Source organism: Gobio gobio, assembly GCF_949357685.1.
Source record: "Gobio gobio genome assembly, chromosome: 18".
In the NCBI taxonomy this organism is placed as follows: Eukaryota; Metazoa; Chordata; class Actinopteri; order Cypriniformes; family Gobionidae; genus Gobio; species Gobio gobio.
The window spans coordinates 18610522-18632606 of record NC_137111.1 but is presented as its reverse complement, the minus strand read 5'-3'; the positions used below and the strand labels follow the sequence as shown (position 1 = coordinate 18632606).

Below are 22085 nucleotides of genomic sequence, written 5' to 3'. Positions count from 1 at the left end.
CATTGCAACGCACCCCCGTCCCTAGGAAGGCTGAACAAAGAGGACCTGCAATCCGGATGAAAATAACAGCGTTTCGTTGGCATTGCGGCAACAACACTCCAACGCTTCCCCGCAGCGATACAAAATGGCCTCGCCCCCCCCTTATTTAATATTCTCGGAGGAGGAACTTTGCAGATGTTGTTTATGCTCAAACAGCAACATTACACACTAGCTAAAGTTAGAAAAGTGAAATTGTGGTTTACCACCCCTTTAAAACTAAATTCCGTGACACAATAACAGTAGTATTTGTAAAAAAAAATATGGTGGATTTGCTTGACCACCATGACAATCTTCACAAGCGGAGTGATACAAACGGAGTGATAACAGGGCTAAAGGCTCTATGGGGTAAAACGCTCTTTGATTTTATTTTCTTCTGAACCAATAGATGGCAGAAAAACTTGCCTCAGCACTTTCCAAAATTTGTCTGATCTTTGACGTGATCATGGGCTAATTTGATCTAATATTTCATAAGTTTATTTACATTTATTTTATTTTTTTATTTACGCTATTCAGACACATTTTGAACATGTAACCCAACCCCATCCCTAAACCTACCCATTTGTGTATAATAAAAAAACAGGATATTACAGGCAGAAATGACTGCAGCCACAATTTATTCAAAAAGTACAAATATTACAAGTGTTTTCCGAGGCCAAAAGATTGATTTGTGTGAAGAAAATCCCCAAAAGCGATCAGCATCGAGCTTGGGCTGTGATTATAGGGGGTGTGTTTCAACTGAACCAGGAAAGAAAATGCCTCTGCACTCAATTGGAGAGACCTACAACCAATCATAGCAACGGAGTAAGTAACGTGTTGAGCCACGCTTAGTTGAAGAAGTAGAAGAAGAAGATGAGTGTAAATGATCTTTGCCGGTGTTGTTAAAATAATATAAGGATACACGGAGTACTTACCAACACGATCATCATTTTTGAGAGAAATAGTAAAGGTGAATGCATATACGAACAAGTTCTCTGTTTAGAATTAGAACAAATTCAACCCAGCGCTCTTTGGTGACATGGATGGTTATGTTACTGTTGATCATCTGTCCATCATCGTCTCTGCCCACCCTGACAATTTGATTGGTCGTCTCTGTCCGGTCTTGTGTTATCAGTGTTGTTAACCTGCCTGTATTGGCTCACCTGAGATTATTTTAAGATCGTTAAACTTTGTTTGAGAATTGTATCAGCACGTCTTCGTCTTCCTGCTTGCACACACCCGTGACAGAAGACCGGACCTAGAATGTATTATGCTGCAAGGTTTGCGTCTGTGGCTCAGAAGAGCCACGACTTGTCCACCTTCATAGTGGACTTTTTTCATGTCGCCATCACCAGCCTTTTTGATGACTAGACACAAAAGTTTCTGTTCTGGATCGGTGAAAATTACCGTCATCCTGTGGAACTCCCAGACACCACTGGACTGAGCTGGAGAGAAGCTCTTGATCGGTGTCTGGAGAGCATCGAGTCCCGGTCCAGAACACACCCTGTCTCTGTCCAGAGCCCAGTGATGTCCCCTATCTCCATCCAGAGTCCCAGTGACGTCCCCTGTCTCCTTCCTGAGCCCAGTGATGTCCCCAGTTTCCATCCCGAGTCCAGTGATGTCCCCAGAACCAGCGAGGGATCACTGGCTTATCGACTTTTGGACTGAGAAGTCTCCAATTCCCGACGAGCGTCCAGTGAGGGCCCCAGCCCGCAACGATTGTCCAGTGAGGGCTCCAGCCCATGACGAGTGTCCAGAGAGGGCTCCAGCCCTCGACCAGAGTCCAAAGAGGACTCCGCCTCCAGTCTCCAGTCCAGAGAGGAATCCGTCTTCTGTTCTGAGTCCAGTGAAGACACCAGAACCGCCAGGACTTCCTGTACTCCCATCCAGCCTCCCTCTCTCACCTGCTCCAATCACCTGTTCCTCATCCCCGTCTCTGCTGCTGCCTGTCAGCCCCTCTGCTCACTCTCAGCCCACCATCGGAGGTGTGGGCTCGCCGTGGGTCAGCCAGTCTCCAGCTCCATCACGGTCCATGGATTCCCAGTCTCCACATCCAAACTCCGTGACCAGGACTCTGCCTTGACCCATCGAGCCATTAGTTCCACCTTGGCTCCTACCTCCCTCATCTCCACCGTTGCCCTTCAGTCCACCAGTTCCGCCGGGCTCCCTCGTCTCGCCAGTTCCGCCTTAGTCGTTCTTCAACCGCCCTCGCCTCGGGACTACACTCCTCTGGCTTCGCCTCATCCCTTCTTCCCTCTGGCTCTGTTGGGCTCCTCACTCCCTCCATCTCCACCTTGGTCCTCTGTCGCTCCGGCTCCACCACGGCCTTCGGGATCCCCGCATGCGTCTCGGTCGCCAGAGCCTGCGGCTTCACCATGTCCCGTCGGATCCTCAGTGTCCGCCTCCATCAGTCGGCCCATGGAGTTGTCAGCCCTTCCACCACAAGGCTCCTCCCTCCATCGGCTCCACTATGGGCATTCTACCTGGCGGCTACTCAGGTCCCACTGTTTGCTCCGCCCTGGTTTCATCTGTCTCCTCCTTGGTTCCGCCCATTGGCTCCACCCTGGTTTCTCCTGTCTCCTCCTTGGTTCCTCCCATTGGCTCCACCGTAATTCCTCCTGTATCTTCTGTCTACCCTTCACCTACTCCTCGTCCTCCACCTGAGCCCCTTCCCTCCCTCCGCAGTATGTCCATTTATGGCGCGAAGCTGCGCCTTCCGGGGAGGGGTGTAATGTCACATGTTCAGTCTGTTTTGCTTGTGTTTGACATGTTCCTTTGTTCCAGTTTCCCGCCACTCGTCTGTCTCCATGGTCACCGTCATTATGAGTTAATCTGTGTCAGCTGTGTGTATTCAGCTCGTTTGTGTTCCCTATTTAAGTTATCCTGTTTCCTTCAGTCTCTGTCCGGTCTTCTCTATGTATAGAGTGTGTTGTTAACCTGCCTGTATTGACTCACCTGAGATTCCTTGATCATTAAACTTAATTTAAGAATTGTATCAGCCTGTCTTCCTGTCTTCGTCTTCCTGCCTGCACACACCCGTGACTATATATATATATATATATATATATTCCAGCAATCATACCCTGTGGAAGTAATGATAAGCGAAACAATTTTAAGGTTTGCCTTTAGTCCCGTTGTACCCTACCAGTACTGATACTGGGAGAATATTGCACGGCTGGAAAAGGCTCTCAGCCAATCAGATTCGAGAACTCAGATCAGAAAGAACTGTTAATACATTTTCATATTTAATAATTTAGATTTGCATTATAATTATTTAATCACATTGTATCAATTTATAATTGAAGTATGTGTTCTTAGGAAGAAGTCAAAGACATTTGGTGAACATTCTCTTTCAAAGCAGTAATTGTGCTTTGTCATGATAATGCCCCCAACTACAAGACACTAACACTAGCCGTACATGTCAACACCAGTCTAATATTACCAAAAGAAATTCCAGATTTCATAAACAATATGCCAAGAGAATGGAAACAACCATAGGAATGCAATTCATGCACCAAAGTCAATAATTCCATGGCCTGTGAAGTGTTGCAATATGTTTTTCTCACACGTTTCTCCATCTGAATATGCCTGAGGATCCTACTGAGATTTTAGTGTGATCCAAAGATCATTCCAGGTGGTCAGATGATGGAAAAAAAGGAATCTGATTTTGTTCTGTTTCCTTAGTAACAGTGACGTTCTCGTTGTCCTTAGCTACTTCCAAGAAAGTGTATACAGTAAGATCCAAAAGTCTGATTTCAATTTGAAAATCTGGGCTTCATATTTAAATTTAAACCTGGAAATAAACGATGGAAATAAACATATATATATATATATATATTAAAGTAACATTATGCCATTCAATGAAAAATAAATTTAGTGCAGTATTTCAAAATCACTAGTCGAATGTATGTTTTATCAGATTTCATGATGGATTCCATTATGAGAAGAATGGATGGATGCATTCCATTATGAGTTGGATGGATGGATGGATGGATGGACAGAAGGACATAGACATAGATAGATAGATAGATAGATAGATAGATAGATAGATAGATAGATAGATAGATAGATAGATAGATAGATAGATAGATAGATAGATAGATAGATAGATAGATAGATAGATAGATAGATAGATAGATAGATAGATAGATACTGTATCTGCTAATGCTGTAAAGTGTATAGGGAGCACTTACTTGCACATTACTATAATATTAAAGGTTAACAACAAAGCCCAAATTAGCCTAAATTCAGGTGCAATTTATTTTTAGATATTTATTTTTAGGCAGTTTTTGCATTAACTTCTAAATCTAATTATAAAATTATTTGTCAACACCAACACCATTTCATTTGCTATGGGGTTCATTTTTGACCCGAAGGTCCTGAGTGTGACTATTTTTTTTACGACCACTTAGACTTTTCAAATCCTGTCCCCAATTTTTTGGGGTGTTCATATACCAAGTACCAATAAAGTCACCAAGTTTCGGACCATTCCGATGAAGCTACGTTTTTTTTTTTTTTATTATAAAACGCAAGATCCACTATAGTGGTAAAAATGTGCTATTGCGTGATAAAAAATGCTCAATGTGTCCACCGGATGGCACCGATCTCATTAAAAAAATTGCTTTCATGAGGCCTAGGCTTGACTCTAAAATGAAATACAGCTTTAATAAAAAAAAAATATATATATATATATAGTTTTTTATTATATTCAATGGGAAAAAATGGGTCATAATTATTGCATAAATTTTAATTATAAAATATAAAATTATCTCAAAACACCAAAAAAGAAAAGAAAAAATATTATTGAACAAAAATGTATTTCATTGATTTTACTTTACTTTTTTTATCTTAATCCTGCCCTCCGGGTCATTTTTGACCCAAAGGCCCTGAGTGTGACCCATAAATGAAGAACCCCAGAGCGTTAAAAAATATAGATGTACATTAATAACACGAATACTTTGTATTTTATTAATTTTGCATCAAATTACAATAAAAAGTTACCGCTGCTGTGAGGGTAGTAATAGCGTCTATGGGAGTGATGGTTAAAATTAACATATTTCTCTCTTTTCACTGCCGTTATCAATCTCACTCTATTTTTCCCTCTTTTTGAAAGTTGTGAAATCACTACTGTGGCGTTTTTCTTTTGCTATGTGAGCAAATGGGCACACAAAAAAATATTTAATGTATTCTCTCATTCACAGCTATAATATTTAACCCAACTATGATGACTTCCGCTCTGAGAAAACCGGAAATGTGAAAAGGGTCTATTTTGAAGTGCCCAGGATAACAATATTTTGCATGTTCATTATTGCGGTATATTGTATTATCGTTTACCAGCACATGTCTACTGTTAACATTAACAATTTGCATGGTTTGATATTATACAAGCGATCATTAGATTTAATTACTGTTGGTAGCACGATTTATTGTAATGTTTTGTTTCCAAAAGTGGCAGACATGTTACTTACTTGTTCAGATTATATTTTCCGGTGAAAATTCTTATTTAGGTTATACTCCAAGATGTAGAATCTGTGATTCTGAAGTACCGTATCCACACCGGTGACTGAATTATGACTGTATGACAGCCACACAAACTCCTCAAAACATTAAATTCATCCGCGCTGAGGAGCAACACCAACACACAACTCCCGTACAGATGATAACTCTGTAAATAACTGCAATTGAAGGTTTCAAACAGAGATGGCGACGGAGAGGCAAAACTTACGGACTGCAGCGTTACATAATCAAGACATCACTAACAGGTTAAGTAGATAATGAATATATAGGCTAATATAGCACATATGAGAGTTAATTCTCTAGTGAACTAACTAGCTGTAGACACTGAATGACCTGCCTGAGGTAAATGTAATGCTACGTGACAGTGTTTACAAGCTGTTTTATTGACATCTTTCTGCCGTTGAAACAACTGATTAAACGATTATACGACATATGATACATTTCGGTAAGTTGTAATGTATCCTCAACATACCTTCAGATGTTGATTCATGTTTATTCCTTGACTAGGAAGAGATGATCGCGTTCACTCGTGATAAAATGGACAGAATACTTGATATGTTCGTGTGGGAACTTAGATTTTTCCACGTGTAAAACAAGCCTACTGTTAACTGATAAAGATTGCATTCGGTACCGTTAACGTACGTGCACCATATAGGAAGTCCTGTACCAAAACGGTTCGGTACGAATACGTGTACCGTTACACCCCTAATAGATAGATATATAGATAGATAGCATTTTATCCGTTTTTTTTTTCCTCTGAGGTTATAGATTTAACGTGTTCCATGTCAACCTTTCTCGCTCATTGTGACCATAGACATCTATACGTTAAATCCAAATGCAACCGTTTCAGACATGTTGGCGTGCCCGTCATCTTGGAACCTAGCGTGTCGTCACTCACAGTAAGAATCAATAATGCCACAACATGGTTCTGGTTGTAAAACCAGATTTTAAATGTTTTACATGTACTCAGTACTACAGGTTTTTACTATGGTACTTTTGTATGTTTTTACTTTTATTATGGTAACATTTTAATGTTGTGTTAGCTGTCATCTTGTTGTATTGTGTTAGTTTAGCAAAATCATCTGCTTAAGTCTATTGCAGACAGAGTCTAACTACGGTTGCAGACACTTGATTAACTTGCTCTCGAATGTACACTTTGACTCTTCCAATATGGCGGACGGCTTATTTATAGTGGCATAATTGAGGCATCTATGTATGTATATCTATTGCTGTGACAACTAACCTCTGCCACTCCCACACCACATACGTCAAAGTAGCCAGATAAACTTTTCTCTATGATGAGACACAAATGGGGGAGTGACATATGCAATTTCACGAAAGCCATAATAGGCTTGCCATAGTGAGTCAGGGTAAGACAAAAACACATTCTTAAAGGGGTCATTCAACTTTCCCTTGAGCTTTTTATATATAAAAGGTCATGGTAATATAAGAATATCATGAAAGTTTCAGAGCTGAAAACTTCCTTGTTAGTCAAAGAAAAGCTTTTATAGACACCAGGCCCAGCAAACGATCGATTTCAGACCCTTGACGTCATTGTGTGGTGAAGAACTGCCTCAATAGAAGAAGAACAACGCCTAATTCTGTAGCCACGCCCACCGACCTGTGCCTGAGATGATATAGGCCTACATAGAGCTAAGCCACATCGAACTTTTAAGCAATAAACATATCACATAAGCTTCATTCAGATTCCAATATTATGAATGCATATGAACTTTATTTTTAATGAATATCCAGCTCACGTGGGGAAGACTTTGCGCATCTGTTCCTTCAGTTCACCACGGATTCGTTTGTAAACAAGAGACTGGATTTGCAGACAGGATGAGATTATATGAATGAATGAATGAAGCAACACACTAATTTGAGTAAAAAATATGTTTTATATTTGATAGTATTGCGTATTGATACAGATCGTATTGATTATGTTTACATGTCTAACTGAACATACCTTAGCATGCTGTCACATGCTGGAGAATCCTTTATTTGTGGTGTTGTTGGTTCATTGCGATTCGGGATCAGACTGTATGGGCCAGGGGACAAAGCCCAATGTCCAGGGGCTCTGTGATTTTCAGATGGGCTACCAAAACGTAAGCCTGGCATGCCGACGGGCTATCTTAAATAGTGAAATAACATTCCTTTCTTGATGTGCGTTGTTCACTCTCTTGACTTGAAGGGCGCGCGCGCGTGTGTGTACAGTTTGCGGTTATATTAACCGATCGGACAGGCCTAGTAATAAAAAAATAACATTCCAATCAATCACGGGTGGATGAGGGTTAAATCATTGTGTTTGTTTGATAAAGACATTTTGCGAGCCATGTGGGCGATTCATTCCGGTTGCCGTTTCTCCACACGCTTTCAAAACAATTCCCACATGTACTGACAGGGGAGCAGAAGCTCATTAAATATGCAAATCTTGGGCATTTATTTCCAAGTCTTCAGTGCGGCACGCCCATTAAAATCGAGCGTTTTTTGAAAGAGCCTCAAAACCAGGGCAGAAAATAGCCTATTACTTATTCATTATGATGTTTTTGAATCTAAAAACCACACAAACGTCATAAGTTGACCTCAGACAACAGTATCAAAAAAGCCAATTCATGACCCCTTTAAAGAAGGATTGATGATGTAATGACTGTTGTACATTTTGTGAAAAAAAGGTACTTAAACATTTTATCCAATGTATGATGGGGACTTGAAGATGTACTGGTTTGGCTGCTATAGAAATCACTTATGAAAGGTGCCTGCATGCATCTATTTAGGCAGGTCTATTTATAGCTCCCTTTCTGCAATGTTGGTAACAAGGCACCGTGAGATTACATGCTTTATTTTTATCACCTCTATAAAAAGACACAACAAAGACGTTTTAATGTTTTATTTATATCGTGGATCAAACCCTCTTTTATCTTCCCTGTTCCCTTCTGTGAGACAGACGTTTCTGTGCCAAGGGATGGTGGCATCTGCACAAGACATTTTTGGCCTAGATGAAAAAACAAGAGGAAGATTCCCTTTCTTAGGCATTCCTCTAGATTTTCATTCAAGAGCTGAATGTTCTTAGTTCGGAATGCTTTCCAATTCTATTTTCATTCAGGATGAAAAAAAAATGTTTTATACATAACAGTGGCGTCATTTAGAATATCCTTTTATAATGGAGAAAAAAATAATTTTGTAAATTAAATAAAGCTGCTTTGCTTCCCACGTTTTGCGTGTTTGTTCAAATTTGACCTTATTATCTTACATTCCCAAAGGCGTTTTGCTGTCTTATCAAATAAGCTGTGATTAGTGTATACACTTCCTCTGTCTTTTCCCGGATGTAGGCTATCATCCCTGAATCGGTGAACGTGTGTGCGAATGCGTGCACGCTTTGAGCAATAAGCTTTTTTGATTATGTCAGCCCACGTGCGCCTGCAATGCAAATTGTTTTGCTGTTTGGTTGCGAGGTGAAGTTCATTTGCTATAATTATGTTGCAGACAGTCTTCAGTCAGAGACAGGAGCAGATGGTATTGTCCTCTGTCCAACGTGATTCAGATTAGCTCTCTCTGAGTTGCAGCTATCAAACGTAACAAATGCGCAGACTGTATGGAGTGAGTGTGAGTGCGTTTTGTTCAAGATTATCTCATGTTCAAGTCAAGGTCGTTAGGTACAGTAAGGTGTAATTGTTAACTCGGCGCTAACTTTAACACACATTGGCTAAGCTTGCATGCACATATATGTTCATGGTTAATACATGACTCTCCAGTCCACATAGGCTACTGGGCGAAGCCCAGGAGCGTCCAAACATCGACAGCAGTGCGTTCAATACATTTTTAAGGGTCTTTGCCTTTCCTGTGAATTATGCAGTCTGTTTCATGCATGTATGACTCAGGCTGAGCCACCGCAATGATCGCCAGAGAACGATATTTTTTGCAACAAACAGAGCCAGAGAAATGCCAGCAGCACACCATAAATCTGTCATCATTTTATCTCAGATGGAATATTAAATGTTCATTAGATTAAAATGAAATATGCATTTTCCTTTGACTTTGATTTAGGTACATCACACACAACATCAGTCCATCCAATATAATATGCGCACACCACCACCCGCATCCCGATTTATGCTGTACAGCCCTCCGTAGATTTTGAATACTTTAGTTTGTCACTTTCGTCACCTATTGCATATCCCATTGGACACGTATTTATTATTTTTCTTAAGCTATCTTTGACATCTTAAGGACAAGAAAGAATGCTTGAATCTGTTTAATCTGCACTGTGGAAATTGGAATCTTCTCCCTGGAGGAAGCTGCTGAAATTCACAATGGAAAAATCAATATTTAATCTTCAGTGTCAAGTAATGTCAATGTATTAATGTAAACTTGTAAACATGAATGCATACTTTTTACATCTATAGGCTACTTTAGAAATGTATATGGGCAGTTGTTACCTTTAGAAGATTGTTGAACTACGTACCTTTTAAAAATTACTTTGATTGGTGTAGCATTTTGTGTGGTTCCGTTCCGTTAGGGCCCGATTTGCAAACCCTCTTCTGGCGTTAAAAAAGGGGATTTACTAAAGAGTGACCCGGCTGCGTCTGTGTGCTTTAATTTGTGAACTTTCCACTCGTCTGCGCTTTGATGGAATTGCGCTCTCACGCTAATTTACTAAAGAGAGTTAATCTGGCCCTTAAGGGTGTTAATATTTTCCACTTTCATTTCACCATTTAATGTAGATGTTACCACAGTAAGCACATCGTTAAGTTGCATTGTTTATTCATGATTTATCTGTTTGCTTGTTTAGTTGTTTGCGTGTTGCCTATATTGTTGCAATGTAGGTATGCACTCCTATTGATGAAACACTTTTTACCCCAGTGTTTATGATCTGGGGTTCCTCGGAGTTTCTAGGAAGGCTCTTGTCTCTACAGACATGAAGTGAAGCACATCTGTAGTCACTCCTCCTCCATCAGCAGGACGCTGCTCCACCCTCTCCAGTGCGTTCATCTCTCCGTCCGTTACTGTCCCACGAGTGGAGAGGATTTCAGCACCGGGACAGATCCACCACACGTCCACCACCGTCTCAGGCATCATGGCGACAGAGGTAAGAACCATTAAGACATTGATTTGAGCTTCATGCGAGAGGAACAGACAGCGGAGAGCGGATCTGTATCCTTCGTATCGTTTGTGTGAAGTTATTTTGACACCTGCTGTGGGGTTGAATCACGATGTCTCCTGTAAAACGCTGTAGATGAGACGCGTTCAAAGAAACCAATTTAGAAATGGAGACGTGTATTTAAAGGCTGATTTCGTCGACACGACACGGAGTTTTCCATTGAAATCAGCCACAAGTGAAGCATATGTATCATTATCAAAGCAGGATCTACCGAAGAAAGAGTGAATGACACAGACGGACTGATGTATTATTCAGCACCCTGGACAGAGGCATACAAATACGGACTGAATAAACCAACAGATGCGAAAGTAAAAGTATTTATTGTGCGGCTCTCTGGAATACTTGCTTCTGATTGGTTAATTTGCGCCATTCATTTATTCCCGATTAATAACGGTGGCAACACCGTGTAACTGAATAGTGATCGGGGAAACCCACGTTTTCTATCTGTGCTCCGGTCTCTTCAAGTAAGCTAATAAATTAATTGCAACTCAAATAAGTATGTCGTATCTATTTATTTGGCAAGTATACTTGCTATAGCCATGTAAAAATGGAAAGCAAAATAAATAGCCCATACTGATACATTTATCACAAGTTTATTTTGCAGTAATGACCTGTGAAGTGTACATTATGCCTTATAAACCATAATGCAACAACCAGCGTCTTTACTTTACTATTAAAGGCATATGTAAAATTTTTGGATTAGAATACCCCAAAACCCCCAAAACCATGTTATATATATTGTTGACTTGTGTAGGCTATTCTTACATTATCCCAAATGTTTCCAAGAATGTTTAAATCCAGAAAAATAAGAAATTTTATCCAGGACACGGTCGCCTACCAATAACATCATACCCGCGTTACCCTCGATTTCTGGTTTTATTTTAAAGAAACCAGGGAAACACCAAAGACACTTTAATATAATATGTGTTTTATTAGACAGGTGAGCAACTGTTTGGATACATTCATTAACAGAAAGCGAATCATTGTTATATAGCTCAACACAGTTAGTCTTATTGTTTAAATCTCGCTTTCTTTGATTTACCGCGAGTACCATGTTTTACCATGCCTAATATCGATCTAGCTCACTGCAGTGTGCAACAAGTGTCTCATAGTAGCCGCCGAGCGAACGCACAGAGTAGCATTATAACATACCTTTCAACACACTCAAATGTATCTAATATGATAAAACAACGCTGTGTTACCGCACATACGCATGACCGGAAAAAGCAGAATCGTTCGTCTGTGACAAAATAAAAGCTCCACTTGCTCTCGAGCCATGTGTCACGCTTGTCTCTCATTAGCAATCACTTCAAGTGGCCTCTTTCAGCTCCACCCTGCTTCATACTACAGTAATAATAATGATTATAATAATTTGTTACATTTATATAGCTTTTCTGGGTAATCAAAGCGCTTTACATACAGAAGGTGGTAATCTCCTCAACCACCACCAATGTACAGCATCCACCTGGATGATGCGACAGCAGCCATATTGCGCCAGAACGCCCACCACACACCAGCTGATTGGTGGAGAGGAGAATGATGAAGCCAATCAGTATATGGGGATGATTAGGAGGCCATGATGGACAGAGGCCAATGGGCAAATTTGGCCAGGATGCCGAGGTTACACCCCTACTCTTTTTCCAAAGGACATCCTGGGATTTTTAATGACCACAGAGAGTCAGGACCTCGGTTTAATGTCTCATCCGAAGGCTAAGCCTTTGTTTTGAATAATTGACATCTAGCGGTGAAAATTACATATTGTGCCTTTAAAAAGCTAAACGTCGCTACAGGGGAAAGCGCTGCAAATTGGCGATTGACTCTATATTCTGATTGGTTGAGCTGCTTTCGCTGTTTCGCAAATTGGGAAGAAGAAACGTTTTCTTTATTCAGTTTACCAACAGATGTTGACAACTCAGATGCATATGTATGTAAATGTAATATACTTATATATTGCTATTTTATACACGGTATAGTACGTGTACAAAAGAATGTAGAGGATACTGACAGCATCTGAGCAATCAGAATAGATATTCAAATAACACAACGTCTCAACTATCATAGGTGATCATTCAAGCCAATCAGCTTCCAGGATCATTTTAATGCATCATCAAACTTGTGGCCAACAGTGCAATAGAAACTCGATGAAATCCAAATGAATGTAGGATCTTCATTTATGCATTGGTGAGTAGATTTTGGATGGAGTGGAGCTCTCCATTTGTCTGTAAATTGTGTTTGATGGTGCACAATTTGTTTTGTGACTTAGCCTACTGTATTGATGTTGCTGATTGGAGGATTAACAAAAAATTAATTATTAACGCTATTTTAAATTATTATCCTCATAGAACATGCTGCAATATTTTATTGATTTTAATCAATACTGATTTACATATCAGCCTCCCTGAAAATTCCCTCACTGACCACCACTGTTAGCTGTAGCACAGCAACGGCCTGACAACCACCTCCAACACTAGCTGTTTAGCAGTATGCAAGGCTAAGCACCACTTATTCATAAATTCAAAATGTATTTTTTTTATATGCATAACGAGCATCCATATCTCTTTTCTCTTCTTTTATTGGCATATCTTCCAGATACCCACATTTCATTTTCTCTTTAAGAATAATGTGTGTATAGCTGCCCTTTATCCTTAATGCATCATCAACCCCTATCCAAACTGCATAATGAATGGTTTATATTTAGGCGTCTGTTTAGATTGCATGCACTTCCTGTTTACTCAGCCATCTTGTTTACAGATTTATTCAAAAGGTAGGCAAGACAAATCCCTCCAGTGAGAATACACAATGAGATTCCACAGTTTGTAATGTATTCAGGGAAACAATGCTTTCCCTCAGCATCCTAGATTTTACTTTTACTTGGATATTAAAACTGATTGTTGACTCTCAACTTGCCAACATTCACTAGGGGAAAAAGTTGTTGCTGTCACAAGAAGAGTTGTCATGTACTTGCTCTTGGCATCTTGTGGTCTTGTTGTCCTACATCAGGCTCATTTTCATTAAAAAATATTGTAATGAGTCATCGGAATGTTCCAAGAACGCTCTGAGTGCCTTTCCTTCGCCTCACTGGTCAGTTTAGCATTCAGAGCCGTAAACTCTGAGGCTTCTTTAGATGGATCTCTAGTTTCTTCTTTGACAAGCACCTCAAATTAGGTTCAGTTAATCTTTAAAATAACTACTTCTGAGAAAAAAATGATGCTGTTTTATGTTCTGGGGCTACTGTGACAACTGATGTGTGATGTGTTTCTGTTTTTATGCAGAGCTGCTGCATTAGACAGTCTTTAGAGGATTGCTTGCTAGTTATCTAGATGAGACTCCAAAAGGTTTTTACCCTTGTACCGGGGCCACAGCAAAAGACTCCCATGTTGATTTGTTGTGTTTGGGCCTGGGGCCTGCATGGTAGCAACACATACACACACACACACACACACACACACACACACACACACACACACACACACACACACACACACACACACACACACACACACACACAGTCACACGCATACTCACACTCTAAAAGATGCTGGGTTAAAAATAACCCAAGTTGGGTTGAAAATGGACTAACCCGGCAATTGAGTCGTTTTAACCCAGCGTTTGGGTTAAATGTTTGCTTAAAACAACCCAATTGCTGGGTTAGTCCATTTTCAACCCAACTTGGGTTATTTTTAACCCAGCATTATTTAGAGTGCAGTTTCACTGTCTTTTTGGGGACTCTCCATTGGCATTTGTGTTCTGTACAAACTTTATATTATATCCCCTAACCCTAAACCTACCCATTACAGAAATGGTTTTACATTTTCCAAAAAAAACATAATTTACTATGTTTTTTTAAGCCATTTCCCTCAGGGTGACAGCTGGCTGGTCCCCACAAGGCAGGTGATTTCAGGTTTTATTATCCTTGTGGGGACATTTGGTCTCTCTACACACACACACACACACAGAGAGAGAGAAAGATACACACACACACACACACACACATTTGCTTAGCTATCTAAATAGGGATACAATATGCTCTAATAGTGTATATATAGCTAACTATAAACAACAGGCTAACCCTAAAACGTGCTTCTAAGAATAACACTGATTAGCTCTTCATCACAGCACTTGTTAGTGTCTGGGATATATTAGGCAGCAAGTGAACATTTTGTCCAAGTTGATGTGCTAGAAGCCAGAAAAATGGGCAAGTGCAAGGATTTGAGCGAGTTTGACAAGGGCAAAATTGTGATGTCTAGATGACTGGGTCAGAGCATCTCCAAAACTGTAAGCTCTTGTGGGGTGTTTCTGGTGTGCAGTGGTCAGAATCTATAAAAAATGGTCCAATGGGAGCCAATGGGAGCAAAGGCTCGCCCATGTGGTCCGATCAAACAGACGAGCTGCTGTAGCTCAAATTGCTCAAGAAGTTAACGCTAGTTCTGATAGAAAGGTGTCAGAATACACAGTGCTTATTTACATTTTACTAATTCCAAACCACATTAATCTTAATAACTATTAATTTTGTATTTAATAATTTTAAGTGATATATAATTGTTCATGAAGGCTGGAAATGAAAAACACCTTATATTCAGGTGTGCAGAATTATTAGGCATGTTTTCTTTTAGAGATAAAATTAGCCAAAAAAGAGATTTAACTGAGACTGAAAAGTCAAAAATTATTAAATGCCCATGAGAAGGATACAATACTAATGCAATGCTAGAAATTGCTGTTAAGGCATGACCGTTGGACAGTAAAATGCAGGGTCAGACAAAACCAGGTGGTGAAGAAAAGACATGTTAACTGCAAAAAATTAAGAATTAAGGTGAAGAATTAAGTATGAAATCATCAACCCTTAAGTCACCAGCGCCACCATTTTCCGGAACTGCAACCTACCTGGAGTCTCCAGATGTGCAAGGTGTCAGGATCTCAGAGACTCAAGTTAGATAAAGAATCCTAAAAAATGACCCCCACCTAAAAAGAATCACAAGCTGAAGTGTTATAAAATACACAAAGACTGTTTTTATAGGCTAAATAGACAGATGAAAGTGACTCTTGAAGGACCAGCATCACATCCTCTTGTCACTGTTTGAAGAATTCATCTTCCATAATCTGGCGGCAAGTTTTGGGAGTTTTTTAGTCCATCTCCTATCCTGAAGTCTGTTTTGCAGATATGCTTCCTTCTCATGGGCATGTAATATATTTTTTTTACTTTTCAGTCTCTTTTTTGGCTCATTTTATCTGTAAAAGAAAATGTGCCTAATAATTCTGGACACCTGAATATAAATGTTTTGGTGTTTTTCCTTTCATGCCTTCATGAACAATTATATATCACTTATAAATGATTAAATACAAAATGAATAGTAGTTATTAAGATGAATGTGGTTTGGAATTTGTAAAATGTGCCTGGAAATCTGTGCCAAATACACTCCTTCAGGATTCAAACAAGAGTATGGCCCTGTATGACGGCATAAAGGGCAGAATTTCTTGTATGGGCGCTTCTCCCGGATGAGCGCATGCGTACATCAACCAGAGCGAGTGCAAAAGCATGTCCATCAATGAGCTTTGTTTGGGTTATGGAAGCCGTCTGCAGCGCTGTCATTTTGTTTCTAGACCGAAATCAACAATGTCACCAAAGAAGTGTGTTTTTGGTTGTGAGGGAAAGATAAACTTGTTCAGCTTCCCAAATAACCCAGAGTTAAGGGAACAGTAGATGCAGTTTGTCTTTCCGGAGCAGAAACGGAGTTCTGCAAGTGTGTTTGTTTGTTACCGGGTTCCTGCCCAGTCACGAGTTGAAACCGCAGGCGGTGAGTGAAACTACATCAAATGTCTGTGTTTTGTTGGCAATAGGCGTGTAAGTGCATATAATGTAAACAACACACATGTATAGTGAACAGTGATGCCAGTAACGCGTTACTTAGTAACGCGTTACTCTAATTTGACCACTTTTTCCAGTAACGAGTAATCTAACGCGTTACTATTTCCAAACCAGTAATCAGATTAAAGTAACTTATCCAAGTCCCTGTGAGTTACTTTTTTTTGTCATTTTCCTTAGTAAAAATATATATTTTTGCTTTCTTGTTTAGTCTCAGCAGGGGTTTTCCTGCATAGAGAATTACGAGGCGGCTGCCTCCGTCAAATTTCTTGCCGCCTCTGTCTTTCGACAAAACTCAAGACAGGCAGTCACTTGCTCAGATTAGGCATGTCGTGATAATTAAATAATCATCAGAAATATATATTGTCACATTATCCTTCAGCAATCATTATTAGAATATTATTATTTGCTAGTAGCCTACAAAGTCATCTAAAGCCATTCCATAGCTGAATGTCTTTCCTCCGCTGTAGCTGTCAATCATTCTCCGTTCAGCAAAACTGCGCGTCGCGTTCGGTTCCAGTCAGCAGCAGCACGGCAAATAATACTTGATATGTTGATAAAATAATTTATCTTCCTGGAGTTTATCTAGCGGTTTCTGAAAGATGTTGTGCTCGAGCTACCCAGGTGACAACACAAGGACTATTAATTAGCATCACACGCACAATAACCAGAATTAAAAACTGTGAAGAAACAAATAATCAGTGAATGTTTGGACCGATATAGGCTACATAGTAGACTAGGATTTGTGGGCTCAACGCTCATCTTCTCTTTATGCCGTGAACTCTTCAATGTGCACTCGCGCTGCACTGCGCCCTCTGACTCCATGTTGCTTTAAGCGCATCATTCTGCACCCGGGATGCGCATAAGCGCTTTGTTGCCGCTCTGTTTTGAAGCGTTTCATATATTTTCATAGTTTTGTGCACTTAAAGATTATTAAAAAATATATTGTTCTCACGGATCGATCATATATTTGTTGTCCCTTTACAGAGCTGCACATTACGTTTACAATAAAATATAAATCTTGTAATTTTATATTATTTGTGTAGGCCCATATCATTATTTACATTCATATATAAATTAAAAATGTTTTTCATAAATGTATTTAATAAGAACACAAAGTAATTTGTACCTTTTCATTAACATGTTTAGGGTTTTATGTTTAGTGTTTTATGTTTAGTGTTGGCAAAAACGGTTGTCATTGCTGCAGAGGTGTTGTTGGCAACTGATGAATGTAACTAATAAAGTAACTTGTAATCTAACTTAGTTACTTTTAAAATCAAGTAATCTGTAAAGTAACTTAGTTACTTTTAAAATCAAGTAATCTGTAAAGTAACTAAGTTACTTTTTCAAAGTAACTGTGGCAACACTGATAGTGAATCGGAAGTTATATTGTGTGTGTGCTTGTGACTCTTTATTACGGCCCACTGCACACTTCCATGAGTTTGGCTGTTTTCAGAAAGAATCGGTACAACGTATCTGTCTTTTATAAACATGATAAAACTTAAGACTCTTTGGAGATATGAAAGATGCAATACTACTCTATAAGTACTCAAGATTAACATGAGATTGGCAGAAACTGTGTGTGTTACACACAGAGAAAGGGTGTCAAAATTGTACCTTTAGGGGTACAACAGCTTGTCACTGGGGCAGTACCCTTAAAATGACATCTTTGTACCTTTTTTACTCCTAAAAGATGCATATTAGTACCTTAGAGTACAAATACGTATCGTAAGGTACTACCATGAACCTTTTTGTGGTAAAAAATATGTACAAAGATGTCCTTTTAAGGCTACTGCCCCAGCGACAAGCTGTTGTACAACTAAAGGTACAATTTTGACACCATTTTTCTCTGTGTGTATGTACCCTTTAACAATTATATCAAGTAAAAATGATTAAATACAAAATGAATAGTAGTTATCATTGATGTGGTTTGGAATTGTTAAAATGTGCTTGGGAAAAAATGAGATCAAAATATCAGCATTTTTTTGCTTATATACTACATCGGTTAGTCTTAAACCTAACCCTATTCTCTACAAGGCAGCTTTTCTGTGTTTATATAATTCAGAAAAAGTGAAACATAACACATTTATTAGTAGTATTTTATTTATTCGTTTTATTTACAACAATGAAGGGAAGTTTTTGTCAGATTTAGCAAATTAAACTATCTGGGGATAGATTTATCCCCCAAGTATAGCTAAGTAAATCCACACAGATAGAAACACAGCCGTCTCTGGTTACATACTTACACCCCCTGTGCCAAACCCAATTAATTATACACAACACAATGAACTGTTTTTGACTTGTGTTACTTGTTAACTGTGATCTCCAGAATATCTTGAGTTGATTAGAAGTTAACAGACATTACAGAACAAGATTGTAAAACAACGTTTCAGTAATGCAGTCATGTTGCTCGTATTGAACTGAATTGACCTAACCAGAAAATGTATGCTGATCTGAAACAGTTTCACAGTTATAAGACTAACTGAATGCTTAATGAAAAGATATCTAGAAAGAAAGGAGCGAGAGAGGGTGGACAAGCGAAGAAATGAGCTAGCACGACAGAACAGCCCTTTTAAAGTGTCACAGCTAAAGCAGCCTGTAATTTGTTTCATTTGACCCTGAGGCCATGTGCACTCAGCATCTCTGGTAGCGCTTGGAGAACAGCATACTGCCCGTTCAAGACCTGCTTTATTTTTTAAAGGCATGCCATGCACTGTTTAATTTCAATTAATCTTATGAATCGTTCTGATGTTCTCCTTCTGTTCAGTCTCTGGTAGGTGGCAGATGTTTAGCATAATGTGAGGAGGTCAGTTAAAAGTTGACAATCTGAATGTAACTTGCACAATTATTCAATGATAACATTTCATAATGGTGCTTAGAATCAAGAATACTTGACACAAATTGAGTCCATTCCAAATAATAGACGTTTAGCAGTCAGATACTTCATTTTGAACAGTATGTAGCTAGAGCTATTTATTTTTGCTTGTAATGTATGTACTTGTGCTGTCTTTCTCTAAAATGTATGCCACTTAGTTTGCTATTTTGTTTTCTAATGCAATGAGATTAAGTTATTTGTTTAAATGTGGTTAAGTATCCAAATACTTGTCTGTACTTAATGCTAAATACATTCAAAGCAATTCCTGTGAGTTTATTTTCTGTCTGAGCTGTTCAGCTGATTTTCTGTGAAAATCTGTTTAGTGTGACAATCATTCACTTATAAACAAGCTTCAAAAGGCAGCCGCATTCAATTTAAAAGCAAATGAGTCTCTTGGGGGACCAGAAAGTCTATAATCTCCTGGTATTTAATTAACATGCATAATAGAATGTGCTCAAGTTCAGGAGTGTTTGATTATAAAGGCATGTGCACAAGACAGGTATCAAATGTCTATTGATCTGTTAAGTGCATAAAGTACAAAAAAAAGTTGTTCAAAACATGTATAAATATCTATCTTCTTTTGAACACAAAATAAAATTTTGAAGAATATGGCTACCAAACAGTCGATGGGCCCCATTGACATTGACATTTTCCTTACTATAGAAGTCAATGGGGCCCATCAACTGTTTGGTTGCCCATAATCTTCAAAATATCTTCTTTTGTGTTCAGCAGACGAAAGAAAATTCAGGTTTGGAACCACTTGAGGGTGAATAAATGATGCCAATTTGCCAATGCAAAAAGGGCAAGATTTACTAAACAGGGTAAATTAGCGTGAGAGCGCAATTCCAAAAAAAGCACCGATGGGAGTTGAAAGTTCTGTGCGTGATCTACTGACGGTGTAAATTCAGCACACAGACGCAACCAGATAATTTCCATAATGATCAACGCAATCTACCAGTTAGCGCCTGTTTAAGAAGTACTTTTTTGGGTAAATTTGGGTAAAACAGTAAATTGAGGAGTGCAAACTTCAGTAAATCACCTTGCATGATTCATTTAAATACTCTCCTCCCATAAATGTTGCGTCTGAAAGGGACCTACAAATGCATATGCTATGGCCCTGTCACTTCATGTGCACTTTCGGTCTTGTGGACCGACAATGGCAGCTGTGTGCGCATGTCTGTTAATTCCTTGAGACCGGGTGTCCCATTTGTCATTTTAGGTCTCAGAAGGGCGCCCTCTTTGTGGTCAATATGCGCCCTCGATGCGCACTTCTGCCCAGCCGCACTGGTGCGGTTTACGCAGCGGACTTCTTCACTGCAGTCAAAGTGGCATTACGTCGTGAAAATGCGGACTCAGGAAGACCGTGAGGGTTTAGGGTGCCATTTGGGACAGGGCCAATAAGGTCATCTGCAAAAATAACTGTGCCCACGCCTTTGCAGTGCTAATTTTCCACTGCGTGACAGTAGTTTTTCTTTAATGCCAAAGAAGGTTTGCGTTGATGCAAGCTGTTACTAAATCTTGCCCTAAGTATTTAGAATTTACAACTTTTAAAAAACATTTACAATGTTATACATTATATATTGTTCAAAATTGTAGGGTCTGTTTTTAATTGTAATATATATGTTTTATGCTTAGGTCCCTTATGTTCATCAAGGCGTCATTTGTTTGATAAAAAAACAACAACAAAAAAACAGTAAAAAAAAAAAAGTCAAAAAAAAAGATCAGAACAGTAATACTGTGAATTTTCTATAAAAAAGCTACATTTTCAGCATCATTACTCCAGTCTTCAGTGTCACATGATCCTTCAGAAATCATTCTAATATGATGATTTGCTGCTCAAGAAACATTTATTATTATTAATTTAGAAGAATAGAAAGTTCAAAAGAACAGCATTTATTTGAAATAGTCTTTTTTCCTTGAAAAATGGAAATGGTCTTCACTTTTTAATGTGTTCTAACTGAATTGAAGTACTAGTTTCTTAAAAAAGAAAGTACCGACAACAAACTTTTGAACAGTAAATGTACTCATTGTAGAAAGATTTTTAGAACATTGTGTTTTTCCCCACCACATTTAATCAGCCACAATTGTCAGTACAGTACACACACCACGCTAGTACTCCTATAAAATATATGCTGATAAAAAATAAAAATAAATTATATAGCCTAATTAATATAATGATTTCCATTTTCACCACCAATAAGAATAGTTTTTTTAGTGTTTTTCAAAATACAAAAAAAAATTATTCTTCGTATGCTTCATTTACTTTCCAAAAATAAGCATACTTTCTTTTGTCTTTCATTTGTTTTGTAATATGAGATTCACCCCTTGAACACCTCAAAACATCTTTGTTTTCCTTTATTTCTATTTTATGTACACAGTTACATTTTGACTGGTGTCTTTTATATGTGGATCTACATAATGGACCTAAATAGCTACATACAGTATTACAGTACACTAGCGGTGAAGAGTTCAGGGATATTGGGCAGCTGGCCTGTGCATCAGTGAGTACTAACATGACATGATTGATATTATATTGCACTTGAATGGTTTCAGTGTCTTTTTTCGTGCTGCTTAAAACTGAGCCCATATAAGCTGAATTACTCTTTCTCTCTGTAACGAGCCCAAAATATTGCTTAACACCCAGCCCAGCGGGGCAGGAA

General features: G+C 38.9%; 1 protein-coding gene across 1 annotated transcript in view; it reads left to right on the top strand.

Annotated features, from left to right (window-relative positions):
- Positions 1 to 2485: 2485 nt before the first annotated feature.
- The window catches only part of golga7bb (golgin A7 family, member Bb), a gene marked incomplete at both ends in the record, with an annotated part of 50388 nt that continues 30788 nt past the window's right edge, over positions 2486 to 22085 (top strand). The window contains 5 exon segments of the mRNA XM_079842242.1: positions 2486 to 2699; positions 2800 to 2825; positions 10426 to 10531; positions 10534 to 10577; positions 10580 to 10618. Of these exon segments, the coding sequence (XP_079698368.1) occupies positions 2486 to 2699; positions 2800 to 2825; positions 10426 to 10531; positions 10534 to 10577; positions 10580 to 10618 (429 nt within the window).